Source organism: Pteronotus mesoamericanus, unplaced genomic scaffold, assembly GCF_021234165.1.
Source record: "Pteronotus mesoamericanus isolate MK-2021 breed Mesoamerican mustached bat unplaced genomic scaffold, CSHL_Meso_final contig_20, whole genome shotgun sequence".
Classification (NCBI taxonomy): domain Eukaryota; kingdom Metazoa; phylum Chordata; class Mammalia; order Chiroptera; family Mormoopidae; genus Pteronotus; species Pteronotus mesoamericanus.
The window spans coordinates 50,816,541-50,837,754 of record NW_026555085.1 but is presented as its reverse complement, the minus strand read 5'-3'; the positions used below and the strand labels follow the sequence as shown (position 1 = coordinate 50,837,754).

The 21,214-nt window shown below is 32.7% G+C and overlaps 1 protein-coding gene across 4 annotated transcripts in view; it reads left to right on the top strand.

Moving 5' to 3' along the window:
* EPHA7 (EPH receptor A7) overlaps nucleotides 1-21,214 on the top strand; it is a 165,044-nt gene that overhangs the window by 127,181 nt on the left and 16,649 nt on the right. For 2 of the 4 annotated variants that reach the window (XM_054569728.1, XM_054569727.1), the window contains exons 6-9: nucleotides 9,648-9,772; nucleotides 13,055-13,223; nucleotides 17,836-17,944; nucleotides 18,482-18,537. In XM_054569728.1, the coding sequence (XP_054425703.1) occupies nucleotides 9,648-9,772; nucleotides 13,055-13,223; nucleotides 17,836-17,944; nucleotides 18,482-18,537 (459 nt within the window). Of the gene's footprint in view, nucleotides 1-9,647; nucleotides 9,773-13,054; nucleotides 13,239-17,835; nucleotides 17,945-18,481; nucleotides 18,538-21,214 lie in introns of all 4 variants that reach the window. The other 2 variants (XM_054569725.1, XM_054569724.1) reach the window with 1 other exon arrangement.

Sequence of the window (21,214 nt, the reverse complement as noted above, 5' to 3'; positions counted from 1 at the left end):
GGCAAATCTCACTTCTCTTTCTTTAATATTCTTTGTATTGACAATGTTTCTCTTAATAAACAACCTACATGTTGTTTAAGTGCATGTTTTATTACTCCCGTAAGGTAAACCACATCTGTGAAGTTCGCGCATGTAGTTATGACATATAGAACAGTATTTTAAACTTTGTGTAGATATTTAGGAAGAACTAATGAGCTTACTTAATCACATCATTATTTATGTGAATATTAGTGTATATTATTATATAATGGATGAATAATTGTTTTGTGATAGATATTGTATAATAATATATAAATTAAACTTATGAATATAATTGAATAATTATACTCATGGACATATTGTCAGGAAATATAGCTACAGTATATCAAATACAAAATAATTGAGACAGTTAAATATAAATTAATGGAAGAATATTCATTATAAAGAATTTAGCTTTGAAAATTAAAGATATTCATAACATTTGGACTAAACATTTCAAAAATTATCAACTGGTATTAAACTATATTTATGATTGAAATACAACACAATTCTCTGTGTATTTATTTTAAAAAAAAACAATGTTCCAAGATCAAAGAAAATACACACAACTAACAATGTTATTCTGATGACATAAGGGAGGTTCTGGTCATTAACAAATGTGTTTATATATATCTTATTTTATTTTACTTTCTTTTCATTGCTGACAAGATCTACCCTTGGGCTGTACTCCCATAATTGGACTTATAGATAAGCTAGTCATTAGCTATAGATCCATGAAAAATAGAGATGGAACCAGAGGACCTGATAGACCAGATTTAAAAGTGTTTTTTTATTTTAAAAACAAAATCATTAAAATATTAGTTTTCTCATCACCCAAAATAGAAGAGATTCCTTAATCTGTATTTTTCTCTTAAATTTATATAATATACTATAAAGAATGTGTGTTCTCAGTCCTCTTTCCATTTTGGTAGTTTTTATTATTTTTTACAGTGATAAGTTCCTTCTGAACGACTTAACATGAATGTCTTTCTAGTACATATAAAGTTAGTATAGAGAGTAAATTGTAGATATGGGTCATTTCTAAGTTATAGAAATTGAATTAAAAAAATGAATGTAATATTTTAAAATCTAAAATATTTTATTTGACATTGAAATAACAATTTATATCCCTGCTAAATTTCCAAAGGAACTGTTCTCAAACTTAGGTGTAAGTCAGCTTTATCTGAGGAGCATTTGAAAAATACCAATGCCTTAATTTGATCTCATAATCAGAGTATTCTGGAATAGGTCTCTGGCATCATTAAGTCTAATATACACAAAGTACAAGATGATAGTACATAATATATATTTTCTGAGTTCCTCCCAGATGCCAGCAATGGTTTTAAGACACCTAGAACAATTCTATTATTGAAGTGTGCAGACTGATTATAGCTATTTTAAATCTGAGAAAACTGAGGCACAGGGAAGTTCAGTTCCTTGTGTAAGGTCACACAGATTGCAAATAAGCAATGGAACCCAGGTGCAAAGCTGAGCACATGTGCATCAGTCCTACACTCTTCTGCTCTTCTAAATTTCCTGCCTTCAAGGAGTATCAGAACAACTGAGAAGATAAGCAACTGCAAAATAATTAAATGTTATATGGTGTAGTACTGTCAACAAGGGAAATAGGTTTTAGAAAAAAAAAAAAACAACCTGTATCAATCAAAAGCATGATGAGATTTCACCTTACACCTGTCAGAATGGCTATCATCAATAACTCAACAAACAAGTATTAGCGAGGATGTGGAGAAATGGGGAACCCTCGTGCACTATTTGTGAGAATGCAGACCAGTGCGACCACTATGAAAGCAGTATGGAGGTTCCTCAAAAAATTAAAAATAGTACTGCCTTATGACCCAGCAGTTCCACATCTGGGCGTTTATCTTAAAAAGTCCAAAACACTAATCCAAAAGAATATACGCACACCTATGTTCTTTGTAGCATTAATTACAGGGGGCAAGATATGGAAGAAACCTTAAGCATCCATCAATAGGTGAGTGGATAAAAAAAGAGCTGTGGTACATTAACACAATGGGATACCACTTGACCATAACAAAAGAACAAAGTCTTACCTTTTGTAACAGCATGGATAGTTCTAAAGGGTATGATGCTAAGTGAAATAAGATGGACAAAGACCGATACCATATGATTTCATATTTATATGGACTCTAAAGAACAAAATAAACTAACAAACAAGATAGAAACAGATGTTAGATGCAGAGAACAGACTGACAGTTTACAGGAGCGGGTTTGAGGGCTCTGTGAAAAGGGTGAATGGATTAAGAAGTACAAATTGATAGGTAGGGTACAGTCACTGAGATGTAGATTCCAGCATGGGGAATATGGTCAGTAATATAATAATTATGGGTGGGGTCATGTGAATGCTTGAAACATTGGGTGAACCACTTTGTAAGGTGCATGATTTTCTGGCCAGTATGCTGTACATCTGAAACTTCATACAGAATAATACTGAATGTAAACTTTAGCTGCAAAAAAAAAATTCTGTATTAGCTGAAGCAGAGGAAGAATGACTCAGTGAGTTGTAACTTATTAGTAGAGGCCACTAGAGAGAAAATCATGGGTCTGTTATTGATTGATATTAAACAATCTTTTACATGCCTTAGACATGATAGCAACATTCCTGATAACTAGTTTAAATATATACTTATACCAGTCCAACACTGAGTTACAGGGAATGTTTTTTGTGTGTTTTCCTCTTTACTGCCTCCCGAGAATTTGCTGTCACTTGGTTCATATTTCCTCTATGCTATAAGGTTTAATTGTGCGTTCAAACCAAGTACATTTACTTTCTAACTTATTTTCTACATTAAAATCTCCTTGAAAGTGGAAACTGTGGCCTCCTCATATTTGCAGCTCATGCAATTCTTTGTTCATACTATTATTATCATCATGAAAAATTATATGTTGAATTTATAAGCAAATGAAGCTTTCATCAGAAATCAATAAAACACTGTTATTGTCATACTACCTTCTAAGCATTTTAGTGTAACAGTGAAGGGTACTTAGAGTAATGCTAGACTACTTTTAAAAGGCATTGCCACTGAAAATGCTAGTGGATGTTAAGTAGCTTACACCAGAAATAAAATCATCAAGGAGTCTGCAAAGAAAAATGATTTTTTTCATCCAAAAAAAGTTTTCTAAGGAAAAAAAGTCAGCTGAGCAGCAACAATGAAGTGCTTGCTGATGTAGGTGTTCATTTAACCCAAGTATCTATCTCCTCATAGACTAATACCTTATACCTATTGTTTACAAAAGAGAATTTTATTTTATTTACATTGAAAGTTACAATTGCATTCTAATGAAAACACAAATGCACCAGGAGTTACAAAGTAACCTCTCATCAATTAATCAGAAGGGTTGTTCTGATGCAACACGATTGTTGGTTCAATCCCTGATTGGGGCACCTACAAGAATCAACCAGTGGGTACAGGAATAAGGAGTAAGGTCACTGTTTCCTTCTCTTTCTCCTTTCCTCCCTTTTTAAAAATCAGTAAGTAAATTAAAAATACATACTTAAAGTGAGATTAGGAGCAGGCCCAGTATATATTTAGGACAACCAATGGCCACAGTAGCTTTCTCTATAACCCTCACATCTTCAACTTTACAGCATTTAATCTAGAGATTTTGTCAGGAAGTGGTAACTCTTATAGTAAGTCATTAAATATCCAAACAATTGGCTGCCAATCATCTGATAATAACAGAGAAGAAAACTTTATTCTCAGAAAAAAGTATTGTCAGATCATGTTGTAACTACTGCTTTAAAGAACAAAGCTTTTCTTAATCAAATAGTTGAATAGTGACTTCTGTTGTTTCTGTTATGTTTTATTACCCTACTGAAACTGTACTGACAATTTAAAAATATACTTAACTGGAACTTTTTTTTCTGCTTTGTCAGTTCAACATTATATTCATTTTTTTCACAGAAGTTCCAACTCTTAGTTTTACTCTAAGTTGTCTTTTCAGTTATTGTGCTTAAATATATGTAGAAATACATTCTGTGATACATCTTACTTACTATGTAGTGTGTTTTTCATGTCAAATAAAAATCATCCTAATTGGTATGTTAAATACATAGCAATGCAAATAACATTATTTTGAAAAAGAGAAATTAATTTCCCACTGATTTTTTCCGCAACTATTATAGAATGAGATTTTGTTTGTTTTCACTATAGACCATGCTTCTGCCCCACCAAAAATAATTTGACAGACATCTATTATAAATTGATTGCTCATAATTGCTATGGGCTCAATTGCCCTTAGTTCCAGTGCTTCTTTTTCTTAGGTAACATTTTGTATTTATTGCTTATAATATTATTATTAACCTCTTTTTTTTACAGTCAGGAAATTAAAGTTTAGTGAAATCGCATACTAGAATTTTTTACATATTCCTACATACCACAAAAATGGAATTGATATGTTACATGATACTCAACTGTGTGCTTATGGCCTAGTGTTTTGTTACTGAAATAAATTTATATGTGTTTTTATATTTTTTTCTGTAGTGCAAAAATGAAACACCTGTGGGGAAGAGTAAAGAAACTAAAAGTTGTGTGTTATAAAATACTCTGCTTCTAATAGTACACATATTTATGATTTCAAAGGATTACTAAAAATGAATTCTATACTGTATGGAAACAAAAGTGTTCAGTAAAGACTGTGATTCTGCTATTGTCAGATTTGCATTTGATTGTTCTACAGGTTTGTTCATTTTCCCTTTTTGTATTTACTCAATATTTAATGGAGACCTAACAAATGTCAATACATTTAACAATTTTAAATTCATGGCAAAAGGTCAGTTCATTCTTGTTGACTCATCTTACCTCATTGTATTGTTTAGAAATGCAAATATTATTTTTCCACTCACCATTCTTTGTTGAAATTCAATGACAGTTATAGTGTACTAACAATGATGACTAGCATAGATTACTTTTCAAATCTAAAACGAAATTCATGAGCTAGACTGAATTTCTACCACACACACAAAAAAAGTTTTTAAATGTAACTTTTTGACTTCATGCTATTTCAACAGGAAGTTTGACATATTACATTATTAAACTGTTCCATCACTAACATTTTTTCATAGACTTCATAAATAGACCAATAGGTCTTTTTTTTTTTTTTTTTTTTTGCTTTACTATCCATATGCATTGGTTTTCTATTGCTACCATAAAAACTATTACAAAAACTTAAAAACATCACCTCTTTATTATCTCCCAGTTCTGATGGTCAAAAATCTGGGCACAGCAGGGCTCTCAGCTGGATGTTCTATCCACAGCCTCACTGGGTGAAATCAGGTTGTCATCTGGGCTGAGCTCTTATCTGCAGACTCTGGGGAATACCTGCTTCTAAGCTCATCCATATTGTTGTCAGAATTCAGGGCCTCTGCACTTGTAGAACCGAGGTGTCCATTTTCATGCCTCTGTCACCCAGGACCAGACTTTGATGCTAACGGCTGTCTCCATACCTTCTCACGGTTCCTATGTGGTGCCCTGTGACAGGTTAATACCTTCTCATGCTTCACCTCTCTGGTTCTTCTGCAGCCCTCTGTCACCCTCACTGATGTGATTAGATTGGACCCACTGGGGAAAATCTAAGATAGCATGATTGTAAGATCTATAAACTTAATTACATTTGCAGTGTCCATTTCACCATATCACGTTGCACATGCACATATTACAGAGATTAGACTGTGGACATCTTTGGAGGGTCATTTGCCACTACACTCTGTTTTAAAATTGTGTTTTATCCCAACTTCGTGGTCGGAAATTTTTCTATATGTAAAGGTAAACAACATTTTATGGGGGAAATTGAGCTTTTATAAATTTATTTCATCTTAAAATTTAAATGTATCTTTTGTATTTGGATTTTAATTAAAAATTGATTAAGATCAAAAGTCATGCATGAGTACCTAAAGCTCAAGATCTGTAAAATGTTGATTGGTCCAGGTCTTTACATAAACCCACCATTTTAGTGATTATTTGGGGGTGTGGAGGTAGTTCCTTTTATTATTCTTTTAACACCTTTAATGAGGTATAATGTATGTATTGTAAGTGTACACATTGTAAGTATGCAAATCAATGAATTTACTGTAAATTTACTAAGTTGTGCTACCATCACCACAATCTAAAACATTGTTTTAGAATATTTCAATCATTACAAAGTTCCCTTGCACCTGCTAGCAATATCAACTTCCAACCCTCCGCTCCCAGCCACAAGTGAGATTTACATTCTGTCTCTGTAAGTTTGTCTTTTCTGGGCAGTCCATGTAGATTAAATCATGCAGTTTCGGTGTCTGGCTCCTTTCATGTACCAACACTTTTGAGGTTTATCTATTTTGTAGCAGGTACCAATAGTTTGCTCTTTTTATTGCTAAGTAGTAGTCCATTGTTTGGATATTCTACTTTTGTTTACCCATTGGATTTTTCTTTTTTTTAAATATTTGCATACGTGTTTATTTTTTAATTCAAAGGCTCACACTAACAAACCTAACCCACAAATTTGCCTTCTGCCTGTTATTAGATTTCTGTTTTCCTGTCACATCAGCTTTATCAACTGTTTTTCATACTGTTAAAGTTACCCCTTTGAGCCACAGGACCCATTTTCTGAATTTCCTGAAATTTACTGTCATTTGTACAGACTCCAGCTATGTCCCCAAAAAACCATTAGAATCTTTAAGGGCATAAAACTTCTACTTGTTTCTTCAGTTGAAATTAATTTTTCAATCTGAATATTTCTAGAAATTAAGTGAGAAATGAATCTGTTCATCGTTTGTTAGAAACCCTAAAAAAATTCATGTTTAAAGCCTTTCTACATGAAGTACTGGTTTTCCTACTTTTTCAATTCCATAGAATTTATTGCTGTTGGTCACCACTTATTAGCTTTACATCAATTCTGATCATAATATATTTTATTTCACTTTGATAATTGTAGGAATTACAATTTAAACATAACACCTAATTGGTCGTTAACTATATATATAATTGTGTGCATGTGCTTTTCAAAATGAACTTAAGATAGAATAAACTGAATATTTTGGTCTAAGCATGAGTGTATTCTTAGTGAAACTGTAACAATGTAATTAATTTAGTAGATCATATATGTTAACCATACAAGTCATTGAGTTTTAAGATTATTTTATGCAACTTCAATTTTGCTTGTACATATAATTTTATCTGCAAATAATGAACCTAGTAGAGTCTGAATAGCTTATATATCTTTTGAGTTGTATATCCTTTACGTCTGAGATGTTGAAACTCAAGGGAAAATATTATCGGTTTTCCTATACCAAAATATTGTGTTTGAAGGAGGTAAGACAGGGAAAGATTTTTCCTATCATACAGTTTACCTATTCTCAAGGGCCATGTGCTAGTACTTCTGTCTCTGATCCTCTTAAATGTGTGACTTGCTACAGGATCAGCAAGGGATAAATTTTAACAACAGGAAATAACAGAAAAGCAGGAGTATAGCCACTTACGGATATGGCTCCTTGTGCAAAAGAAGGGAAAATATCTGCGTACTGCACTGTTAGTGCTGAGATATGAATTTCAAAATACTGTCTATTTAAAAAGTATTTTTAGGCATCTTTCTCCCCCATCCCCCAATTACCATAATTTTATTGGTAAAAGTTTTTTTTCAGAATGAAACAATGAATATAATTTTAGTGTATAACTTGCACAAATCAAGTCTCATTCTTTACTGAGATCTGGCTGCAACGTAGAAAGTAAATGGGATAGATTTATACACCAAGTCTCCTCCATATCTTGGAGAATTAAGTTCTCCTGCCTTCTTCACCTTAATATTTAAAGACAGAAACTAATCAAAATGCCTTACAGTTTGACTTACCTGGAAATCACATTAAGCTATGTGTGCTATTTGATGGAGACCTAGAGATTGGTACCTACGAGCTCTCTAATCTACTTTCAGCTAACCCATTTCCCCATGGCACACATCATGTTGTAAACCCGCAGCTTTATTGGGTCATCACATGCGACGACTATTACTGTAATCTTACCTGTGATACAGTCTCTTTTTTATTAATTACAGTTAAAATACATATTTTTCTGAATGATTTTAAGTAAATTAGACTATCATAGATTATTTTCTACACAGAACTTCACCTTGCACTTATTTGGGGTTTGTTTGCCAGGGGTGTGGCTTGAGGAAGCGGCCTTGTGAACATCACAGTGGACTGAGATATGCTAAGCATGTTCTGGGTGGAGAGGCAAATCACTTTAGAAACCAGTTTTCCTTCACTGCATATATTTGGGTTTTAAAAATTGTGGCAAAAATAGTATTTCTTATTAGAAATTTGCTTCATTGGAAACACATCAGAAACACATTTATTCTGTAAACACAGTGCGTTAAGTACTTCAGCTGCATCCCCCAAAAGCGAAAGTTGTTTCACTTAATCTTACCTAGTTATGCTTTTGTTAGTAATCTGAGAGGAAATGGGAGTCATGCATCTTCCATGGCCTTCCCTTACGGCCGCCAAGCCAGAAAGAAGTGAAAAATGGTTTTTTTTTCCTAGACATTGATAAAAGAAAATATTTTTAAAAGTAGAAGAAACAAAATAAAGCCAAAGGGATAAACATCAGAATCTTGCTTAAACAGCTTTGGCCCCATATAATTGCTTTTCTGTCAGCAGGATTATTAACAAATTTGGACATCTGAAAATTAAATTAACAGCCTGAAAATATTTTACAAAATGAGATAGAGCATGATACATGGAACATAATGACCCCACTGAAATTCAGCCAAGCCAGTGCAGCTACTCATTTAGACAGAGAAGACAACTAGTTAATCATCACTGAGCAAATTAGACAGAGCAAATTAGTTTGCTGCATTCCACAGCCTTAGCTACCAAAAGGAGTATATGCCACTAATTAGGATGAAAGAACACTAAGCATGTTATTATCAATATAGAAAGAAAGCAAAAGTGTAGTTTGAGCTGCTTTTATCAAAGCTTGAAGCCTAGGTTACATAAGTATAAATCACATATGCGGGGGTACGTATGTGGTTTTTTTACATACATATTAAATAGCAGCTGCTCTAGCATTTTCTTGCCCTTGACAAAATGGAGTCTAAAATTTTTTTTTCCCAGGTTAATTGGAATTCTTGGGAATACACACACATGAAACATGAAAACATTTTTAAGAAGTGTGATCCCTTTAACTGGAGATTAAAGTAGCCATTTCATACACTTTTTCTTGGATGAAATTAAATTATTTTTAAAGTGTATTGCTGTTGCATGTGAAATAAATATTTGGACTTAGTTTATCAATGGAGATTAATCTGAAATCATATTTTGTAGCCTTAATTAGCATTCATTTGCTTAATTGTCATTCTCAGCCCCATCATTTCCATTTTTCACTAACTTGAACAATGCTATCTTCTGCTGTTTGCACTTTAATTTAAATTCCTATTAAGGTTTATGAACAGTAATAAGGTCCTGTTTGAATATTCATTAGCTTCTGAATTGTGAGCTATGAAAAGGTGCTTTCTTTTACCTTAATGAAACTGGCACAGCATGGGACTGATCAGTTGTGACATTTGATTTGAGGCATCCAGTGAATTTTCTCATTGTTTATTGACACATCTTGTCCAAACAGCTCCCTCGCAAGTGAGCGGAGTAATGAAGGAGAGAGTGCTACAGCGGAGTGTCGAGCTTTCCTGGCAGGAACCAGAGCATCCCAATGGAGTCATCACCGAATATGAAATCAAGTATTACGAGAAAGTAAGTGCGGAAAACAGGAAATGCACAAGGAGGTGCAGTGTGTCTCATGTCATCCTACTGCTCTGTAGACTAAAGTTGGTCATTATGCCAACTATTTGACGGTACTTCAAAATTCATAGTTAATTCTAGCCAATTTTGATAACTGTCTCCCTGAATCTCTGGTTCATTATTATAATTATAATTTCTGTGTATTAAATTACACAAATGAAAATATCCCACTAGTAACGTGTTCATTTATTCGGTTTATGAAATCTTAATAATTAGGTGGAGGATGTTTTAGTAGCACAGAAGCCACACAGCCCGATGCGTCTTTGGAACATGTTTCTTTTAGGATGGCTGAGCTTTTAATGATTTATTTTATCTATGTGGTTTTAATGATAGCAATTGTAGCCTCAGATTATTTTGTAATTTGAAAATATAGTTATATTTTCTGCAATAACTTTGTAGTAGTCTCTAAACTTTAGAATTGGATGATGCTCTTCCACTCCTTTAAATTCCTCCTGAAATATAGTTCAAATATGTTTTGTTAATCATGTCCAACACCACATCTTTACACTCCTCTCTCCATGGAAAATCGTATTGTTAAAATCTAAGTGCTGCCCCTTTGATCTCCATAATGACTAAGCTTTAATAAATACCGATGTATCTGAGCATATGAGTGCTTGTTTTCTGACCCATCAGGAGAGAGTGGGAGCCTGGTGCATCCTGGTCACAAATTATTGTGTAAGCTCTACCCCACAGAAGGACCTGGTTCAAGCTTTGAAACATGGAAACTATTGTTATTCCAGTAGTAACAGTAATAATAAGTGTTATTATTATGGATTTACATGAGTTAGCTGAAGTGCTGTAATATACATAAACCATTTTAAGCAGTTAACAGCATTTCAAAATAGGAGAGTCAAGCTTTGGGAAATCTTGGAACTGATCGACTTGATTGAATAAATAGTATGCACATAGTGCATTGACAATAGATAATGTTTTCCCTTTGAGGAAAAAACAGATAGTTTAAGATTAGTTTCAATGTTCAGATTAAGTTTATAATATTTTGACTTATTTTTTCCGTTATAAATTTATGACTTCCACTGCCAAAGTTACATTTTAAATACCTCATTTTGTACAAGGGAACATATTTTTTATCCCATCAAATGTATTTCTCAGGGAATGCTTGTTTTTAATGTTGGTTTTATGTCTGTTTTACAATGAGTTCTAACAGTTGTAGTCCCTTCTGAAATTTCATCAGATTTCAAAAGCAATAAAAACATTTTTTAAATGTAAGTTACATGGTAAATGAAAGTGAAGTATCACAATGGAAAAAATATTTTTCTGTTCCTTAGTCTGGAATAAATTTGTTCAAATAGTTACTTTCCTATTTTGCATGATAGAAACAAAATGTACCTACATTTGCTGAACTTACACATTAGGCAATCATTAAAGGAGAATAATTTATTGCATTGTAATATGTGTCTGCATATAATCTACATATATGTATATCATTGTCGTCTAGTGTCAGTTATGCCTAGTTTTTTTTAGATAAACATATATTTATTATACCAACTATTTTTTATGAATGATTATAAAGAATACAATCACAAGTCAGTTTCATTAAATCCAGTTTAAATATAAATTTATTTATACTTCTGTAAATGCCAGGCTAAAGACAAACCAAACAATGAGACTGACATTTTCAGAGTTCAGTGAGTAGTTATTGACAGTCATAGTTGAGCACAGGAATTTAATATAGAACAAATTAAAAACTGCCTAAAATTGTATATTTAGATGAGTATTTTTATTACTTTTTTCATAAATAGATTATTAGAGGAATATCAATTAAGCTTTAAGTTTTTATTTATTTGACTCTTGTTTTTATGGAATTATATATTATTGAATTTTTTAATGTTTTTAGTTCTAAGGCTTATCATATATGATGCAATAAACATTTTTAAACTCTGCAAGTCTGTGTACATATCTGAAAAATAAGGAAATTGAACTAAGCTATATTTAAAATATTGTCATACCAAAAACATATATTACTTTAATATTGATACTTTTAATTTAAAATATTTATTTTATAAATTGTTTTAATTTATTGATTGATTTAAGAGAAAAAGGGCGAGAAAGATCAATTAGTTGTTCACTCATTTATGTCTTTATTGGTTGATTCTTATATGAGACCTGACCAGTGATTGAACCATCAACCTTGGCATATTGGGACAATGCTCTAACCTACTAAGCTGCCTGCCCAGGCTAAAGTATTTTTTAAAATACTATATTGTAAGAATGGTTTTATTCTGTTAGAAATGCAGTTTTTTAATGAAAACAATTGATATGGCAGTGATTTTCAACCTTTTCCTCTCTTGGTACATATAATTATTAAACTTCTGCAGCATACCAAAAATATATTTTCTGCTGATCTGACAAAAAATTGGTATAATTTTGATTGACAATTTACAAAAAATAATAATGAAATTTTCTACCCTTTTTGTTCCGGTGTGACATTTTATAAAAATTAAGTGCCTTTACTTGTATATAAGGATTTCTGTTACCAAGAATTAGCTGACACAACTTTACCATCTGCTACATGACCAATAAGATGCAACTCTATTACATGACATGTATCTATAGATGTATATTCTATATCTATAGATATAAAGACAGGACATTCACACTTTATGGCTATTGCTCTGTTGGCTGTTGTCATTTTCTTATTTGACAGTCTAAGAGAAAACAGATCAAAGCCCCTGACTAAATAGTCAGGTGTTGTATGTTTTAAAAATTCTTGCAGCACACTGGTTGAAAATCAGTGTACTATGATAGTGGTGTTAGCTAAATTCACTTAATAGCTTTCTTCATTTTTAGCACTTTTTTTACTTGCTGAATGACATTTAGTAAAAATATTAAAAGAACCATATTATAAAGTGAAGACCTCTATCTACTAATCCATAGATTTTACAAGAATACCCATGTCTTGGTCATGAGGACATTTGATTTTCTTTTTGCAATACCTCTTGCCACTATGCCCTCTACCAGCAAAAGAATAGCTCAAAATATTACAACTGTGTTAACAAAATTATGTCTCTTTGAAATTTATAGAAGAAAGGCATGTGTTCACATTTACATTTTATATTATCTGAGAAACAACTCAATGCTACAATATTCCACAGAGTATACAATATAGCCTTTATAATAACAATGCCGCAAATTGAAATAAATTTCAAAAATTGGCTGTCAAACTGCCTGGTTGCAATCACAATTAAATATACTCTCTACATATATCGTTTCTAGGATCAAAGGGAACGTACCTATTCGACACTAAAAACCAAGTCCACTTCAGCCTCCATTAATAACCTGAAGCCAGGAACAGTATATGTTTTCCAGATTCGGGCTTTCACTGCTGCTGGCTATGGAAATTACAGTCCCAGACTTGATGTTGCTACACTAGAGGAAGCTACAGGTAAAATGTTTGAAGGTAATTACCACCTTTGATTTGGATTTTTACTCTCTATAACTGGCAGTTTTTTAAATTTTGGGTGTGGGTGATTTTGTTCGAGATAATTTTTACTTTTGAGGGTGATTATATATGCACATTATATACTTTGTAAAGGTTACTTAGAATAATAATATAAAATGTGCTGTTTTGTTTTGCAGTCTTAGAAACTCATGATTTAAATTAGTCTCTTTAATACATACTGGGTTTACTTGAAAAAAACAAAGTTAGAAACAGAAGCAGGGCTTATTCAGTTGTGTGTTGGCACAGGGTGGTTTTGTAGACCCCAAAATGAATTTATTCCAGTTGTGTCGGTCAAAAGTGCTCCTTTATGGAAACCACAAGCAAAGCCAGGATGTACACCTGGGTGGGCCAGAGGAAGATCATATGTAAGAATTTGTGTCGATTTAAGTGACTTGCCTTTTAGCAAGGTTTTCAAAGACTGAGTTCAAGAAGATCTTAGAACCACATTTATCTTTATTTTAATCATTTCTTTTTCACTTCTTGTGAAGAATTTCAAGCATACTAAAGAACATATTGAAAGTATATGTGAAATTTAAGCATATCTAAATGAGTATCCCTCTATCTACCACACAGCTTAAAAATAAAATGTCACAAATATATTGAATCTCCTTTATCATTTTGCTTATGTTTTATAATGCAACATAGGAACACAATACATGTGTCTATAGTGTATTGCAAATAAGCAGAGAATCTTGGGTTGATGTCCTAGTTTATCGTCAGAGGGCAAGTTCAGAACAGTATCACTGCTGGTTCTTTGGCTAGCTGAGGTTATGATTATAGACACAAAAGCATCGATTTTTAAAAAGTCACATAATTTGGTGTTATAAAATCAACGCCATTATTCCTTATTACTTTTGAATGGAGTTTTAAAAAGGTTCAAAATGAGAATAAGTTCAATAACCCCAAAAACATTAAAGAATTTTGTTGTTGTTGTTGTTTACACAAGATTTCAACATTTAAACATTTGAGTGGTCTTGTGTTAACTGTGTTCTTGTAGTCTTTGTCTTTGATTGACATTATGATGTTTGTGATTTCTAATATAATGAAACATTTCAAATGATGTTTTTCATTTTCATCTATTCTAGTGAATAATTTAAACTTAAATTTAAAACATCAAGTAGTTATCTCACATTTTCCTACATTTTTTATCAATTAAAACTTTAGATGTGAAAATTTGCAAAATATTTTCATAATATGTTTGACTATATTTTCAAAATAGTTTTCAAAATTGGTCTTAGAATATTTTCCAAATAGGTTTGAAAACTTTCTAAACTATTGTTTATTGTGTGCTGAGATTCATATATATTATTTTCATTATTTAAAATGAAATAAATAAGACTCAAAGAGATCAAGATGAAGTAGTGGAACCTGAATGATCACATAAAATAAATGTTAAAAATGGATTTTTCCATTTGAAGAATGTGGGGATTTTTAGCGTAAGAATATTCTCTTACACTGGAATGTAAGTAGATGAAAGAATGACCGTATCGCCTTTTCTTACTATTGTCTTGCCAGTGCCTGCTATAGTGCTTGACTCATAGAAGGCACTCAATAAATAATCAAAGAATGAGTACCTCACAGCCATGAATTTAGAGCAGATGATCAGTATCAATCAGTGAGAGTAGACATATTCCAGGTTTCACATCTCAGCTCTACCATGTCCAGTTGCAGGACTTTGGATGAACTGCTTCTCCAGACCCTACTTGCAAGGCAGTCTGAGGATTCAGTGAATTAACGCTGCAGCCCCTAACAGGCCATGGACTAGTATATTCCAATGCCCAGGGGCTGGGGACCCCTGAATTAATGTACACAAAGCGCCAAGGACAGTGCCCAGCACACAGACAGTCTCAACTGTCAGCTTTTATTATTTAGCACAACCATTTCAAACTTTTTGGTCTCAGGAACTCTTATAGGCTATTAAAATATTGAGAATCCCCAAGAATGTTGAGATTACTTCGATTATATCTCTCAATATTCATCATGTTAGAAAGTAAAACTAAGAAATTTTTAAAACACACAAACACATTTCATTGGCCATCAGAGTGATGACGTCATCCCATGTCATATAACTTCTGGAAAACTATGCACTTGTGAGCATATAGGAGTGAAAAAGTCAAATGATATCATGATATATGAAAATAGTTTTGACCATGCAGATCCCCTGGAGAGCTCTTGAGGGATCATCAAGTGTTCCCAGACCACCCTTTGAGAAATACTGCTTTAGCACAAGGTACTGTGCTAAGAATTAGAGATGCACAGACACATGATACAGTTGATACTTTCAATTTAAACCTTAGGGAAAGTTTAGTGAAAGTTGATGAAGAATTGGAATCAGAGGCTGCTGTAAAGGACATGTAAACATATATTCTTCCCAAAGAGACTCTCAGAAAGGCCACCTGGGCTTGCCTTAATAAGCATAGAAGAATCACTTAGCATTGTCCAGGAAGTGTCTACAATTAGGTAATGCTGAAGTGTTACCTGGCCACGCAGGTAAATGCTGGTGGAGTACATGGCCCAACACTATCAGGGTGTCAGAAACATTGACTCACGGTGCTGGAAGAAAGGCAAAAGGGAAGAAGCCAACAAAGAGAAGTCTCTTGAGCACTGTTTGACAAGAGAAGTTAAACAGGTTGCTTCATTGCACATACATTTAGAAGCCCCTTCTATCCAAAGTCAGCTACTGTTTTTACAATTTTTAAACCATGGGATGTTCATCATGGCACTTAGAAATTAGTTTTAAATTTTATTACCCATAAAATGGATGAAAATATTAACCATAAATGTTGGTCATAGAAAGATTAAAGCATGTGTGTGTGTATAGCTATATATAAATATATAAAATATATAATATATAATTTTCACAAATTCTATTTCATCATTTACCTGAATTCATTTTCTCACTGGAGTTCTGTTTCTCAGGCTAAGGGTAGAACTGAACCTAAGACACGCAAAGGATTAGACCCTTGAAACGTACTCATTGAAAGGAAACAAGTTCCACAGATATATAGATAAAAAATTATATATATATAATTTTTCCTTGGTCGTGAACCAACTACTCCATTCTTTTTCCTCTCAATAGACATTAAAAAAACACAGATAAAAACAATAAACGACCAAACTAAAAAACAAAAATAGTTGAAGTCATTTTTTCTTTGTTGAATCATAATAAGTTGTAATTCAGAAAGAAAGCTTAAAAGTATTTTTCCTCCTTAAATTAGTTCCCTTGGGGAGTAAATCAATAGGTGCTGAATGGGGGAGTGTCACAAATACCTTCATTCAGAAGCTATTACATCAGAGCTATTGATACTGTTTTTCAGTGCAAAAGCTGTCTATAGTTAGCATAGGTATACAAAGTTAAAAGATGAGTTATCAAAAGGAGGAAGACATAGATAAACTAAAGGAAAAAAAAAAACTTGACACTGCCTATTGTGGTGAGACACAACTCTGCCTACCTATAATTTACTGCTCTGGAGACCCAGTCCCTTGCCACCAGAAAGGACGACTAGTATTTTCCATCCTGCCGTAAGTTACAGATTATAGCCATTGATTGTTTCAGAAATAAGCAAACTATTAGTTTGAACTTATATATGATATCTGAAATTGAATCATTTATTACACTATCCATTTTTATTGTTTTATATTGCTTTGATTATTTTATGAAATTTATAGTGGCATTGAGAATATACTCTGGGGAAAATAAGACGATTGCAAATTACATTATAAGTAAAACCACTAATGTGGAAAACAGAAGTGGGAAGACCGTGTAACTTGATGAAGAATTGGAATCAGAGGCTGCTGTAAAGGACATGTAAACATATATTCTTCCCAAAGAGACTCTCAGAAAGGCCACCTGGGCTTGCCTTAATAAGCATAGAAGAATCACTTAGCATTGTCCAGGAAGTGTCTACAATTAGGTAATGCTGAAGTGTTTTTAAAGAACTTGGCAAAAATTTGCTCTTGCATAAATAGCTAACCTCCTCTATAAACTCTCGTATGTGAATATTGCATACTTTGTCAAGTTAATAAAAGTAATTCAGCTCTTCTCCCTTAATTATGGTACATTGTAAATTCATGATGATTTACTATGACCGCATGATGATTTTTATTTTATATTGAAAATATGAAAGATAAAGCACTTAAGGTGCTTTGAAAAATGCAGAGAGTATGTATTTTGATTCCTTTTTTATATTCCAGAAAAACAGACATGTGTACCACATACCTTGCTAAGAAAGGATTTAATAGCACTTATAGATCAAAGATCTCTACCTCGGATTCATAACTAAGTTTCCAACAAATAAGCAGGAGATAGGCATTCATTCATTATAGGTTTCATTTTTATAGCTGAGGAATATAAAATAGATGAGAGTATTGTCCTTACCACTTCTTTAACAAGCAAAACTAAACATTTAAATTTATATTGTTACAATATAATGCATTTATTTAAAATTAGAGGTGCATTCCATAGCACAGATGTCTCTTGTTGGTAAGATTTTGTGTAACCTCTCAAGCTCTTGCACAGTAGGAGGGTGTCTGAGCCTGTGTCCTCTGTTTGCAGCTACAGCTGTCTCCAGTGAACAGAACCCCGTCATTATCATCGCAGTGGTTGCAGTAGCAGGGACCATCATTCTGGTGTTCATGGTCTTTGGCTTCATCATTGGAAGGAGGTAGAACACAAATTTCTTCTAACCTCTAAGACAAAATTTTTCAGAATTTTGTTCCCCATTATTTATTGGTTAGTGCAATAGAATAGTGGATGCAAACATCCTTTGTCTGATAAGAAACATTAAGTTTAAAAACTTAACTCCCAAAGTCAAAATACACTTTGAGCTTAATTATTGCCTTTAGTTTAAGAGGATAAGTAGTGTAATTTTGATTGAGTAAATTTATTCTTTTAGTTAATATTTGTGGAAGCTATTTAGAATCTGTTGTTGTTTTCCAGAAAAAAAAGTTTAAGATAACATTAACTCACTGATAAATCTAGAGTACAAAATATGTTTTTTCTACATCGTCTTGCATGAATACTTTATATTCTGTGCCTTTTTAAGTCATATGAATTGCTATATTATTATTAGGTTATAACTAGGCAGGAAGTTTTTAGATCTAACTAGCATGTTATAAAACACTTAAGGTATATTTTACATAATTTTAAATATATGAAGTGAGATTATTGATTGTGCCTGTCACAAATTTGATTTTTTCAGGCACTGTGGTTATAGCAAAGCTGACCAAGAAGGAGATGAAGAGCTTTACTTTCATTGTAAGTGTTTGGTTTTTCTTTACTTTTATATATCCCAGTTAATACAGGGACCTGGTTGTTAATATTGGCATGACAAAAATTCCTAAAGCATCATCCTTGAAATTACATAATGAGCTCAAAGTATTGCTTAAAGCATTTGACAAGAATGAAAGTCATATAGTGTGAATTTTTAAAAAAATAAAATATATTCTGAAATGTAACCTCATAAGAAATTTTAATATAACCATAGGATATTAAGCTGCTTTAATGTCACAATTTTTCCTTTTGCAAACTTTGACCAAATGTTTCCTACTATTCCAATAATGACCCATTAAATTTTGCATGACCCGTGTCCTAGCTAAGGAATTCATTTCAAATTAGGATTTCTCACCCAATGAGTGATGCTACCTTGAAAAGCTAAGGAACCTCTTTCTCCTCAGCTACTATACATTGTCTACCCCTGGCAGATGCTTTTACCAGACACCAAAGGTATAATAATGAGTTTTAATCCTCCAATGTTTTAATGTGGATTTGGGTTACCTGATTCTTCACCATTTGTTTTAGAAACCATATTTAGAAGAGAGCTTAGGGAACCAAAGAAAATAGATGTCCATCTACATTACTCTTATTCTTGTTCAACGTGGATGGCAAGTGAAAGAAATGATAGCCAAAGTAAAAACCTAACAGTCAAATGATTTTAGTTATGATAATCCTTGAAACTATTAAGAACACTTTTATTATTTTTCTTAGTAGCAATAAACTTTACTAGAACTTTTCATAGCTAAATTTCTTAAATGGCCTAAGAATTATATCTATAACTGTGTTATTTATTAAATCATTATGTCAGTATCTAAGAAGACATGTCATGTATCCATTCTAAAGTTAGAATATTATATAAGCATCAATCAAGAAAATGTGTTCAAAAACAAAAATTGTAAATGCTATTATTATTATTCCTCAGTTTCTTTAATGTGTTTTTATTTGTTGAACTAACAGTTACCATGACTTTAGTTTTCAAAATAAAAGTAGGTCTAGATAATCTACATTGATTATGAAACTCTAGAATTCCAACCTCTGAAGGCAGGAAAGTTATTGGGGACACTGCAAATTAAAGTAAATGGTTTGACCAGAAATGGCTTTATTACAAAGTTGAAGCTCCAGGGCCTCTCACTTTTACAGAACCCCTGTTAAGGATCTGGTACAGCGCTAGCAATTTTGTGGTGTGATCTTTTTTTACTTTAGGAAGGTATCCCAATTGTAAAAGGTTCAAGCCTCATAAAACTGAAATCTCCCTGTGATTCTGGCTGAATAAATGAGATTCCATTACCTCCCCCTCTGGGAGTACTTGATCTGCTCCCAATGTTTGTGCCTCCTTTTGCTAGCACAGCAGCGATTTGCCTGTGACGAGTGAGCCTCAGTGATGAGAACGCCATAGGCAGGTTTTACTTAGAGGATGTACAGAAAAAAAAAATGCGAGTTACTTTTTTTCCTCTTTCTCATGACCTGAGGAATCATTTTTAACACTTCCTCAGACAGGAAGAAGAGAATCCCAACTTGAATGCCTAAATTTTTATCTCCGGTTTAAAAAGTACATAGAAGAGTAACATAAAACTGTAGTTCCTGGAATCCCTGATTCTGCCCACATGTGAATAATTTGATGGCAGAATCATCTAATATTTCTTTAATCAGTATGTCACTTTTGTTTCTTTTACTGAGTATGCCTGAGACATCTCTGAATTATCAAATACATTTTAGTTTACTTGGTTTTAGCTTTCAGGTTATTGCAGAAGTTTAATTGAAATATGGCTTCTGTAAAACTTGCATAACCTTATGCTTGTCATCACTCAATTTTAATATTTTAATGCCATTTGCTTCTTTTACATTTGACATTAAGTCTGTAATTAGAAAAAAAATAAAGCTGCCTGTTTTACTTGCTAACATAGACAAGATTAGCTTGATGAATACAGTTTTCATCTATAGAGCAAAAATATCAATGGTGGTTTTAAGATATTTAACATTCATGAGAAATGTAAATTAGCTACTAAAACACAAAAAAGCTCACAGACTTAAATTGAGATAAGCTACAGACTAGGATATTCAGAAATTATGTCAATATTTTTTATTTTAAAACTCCATTTTAAATGAATAATGAAACAAAGTGGACTTAACATATCCTATTCCGGTAAGTCCTTGATATTTTTGAATCACCCTTTTTACAGGATATCTTTTTTTATCATTTGACGAGACCAGGCATTTTATTTGATTTTATGACTGTATCTAAAAAATGTTAAGTACAATACTATGGTCACCAGCTATTTACAAGTTGGTGTCCTTTTATTGCTTTAGTATACAAACAATTTTCTCAGGTGCTAAGACACCAGATTGGATTTTTATGGAAACATGAAAGCAACCATTTCGCTACCTTTTTAGAGCACTGAATTTAATAGAATGTCCAGTCATTTGTAGCAGGCACCCTCAACTCTCCATGGCCCCAAGTGCTACATTTAAAGATATAAACACAATGGAGGAGTTTAGTGAAGCAATTCCAATTTACATTTTGTTTCCTCCTACCATTTCTTCTAACAATGTCTTTGAATCCAAGCTGGGCAGTATTTCATGTTTTTATGCCAAAATTGCTCTGGCCTGTCAAAATGTTTTATGACAACTTGAATAAAGAACCATCAGAGACCCCGTTTGA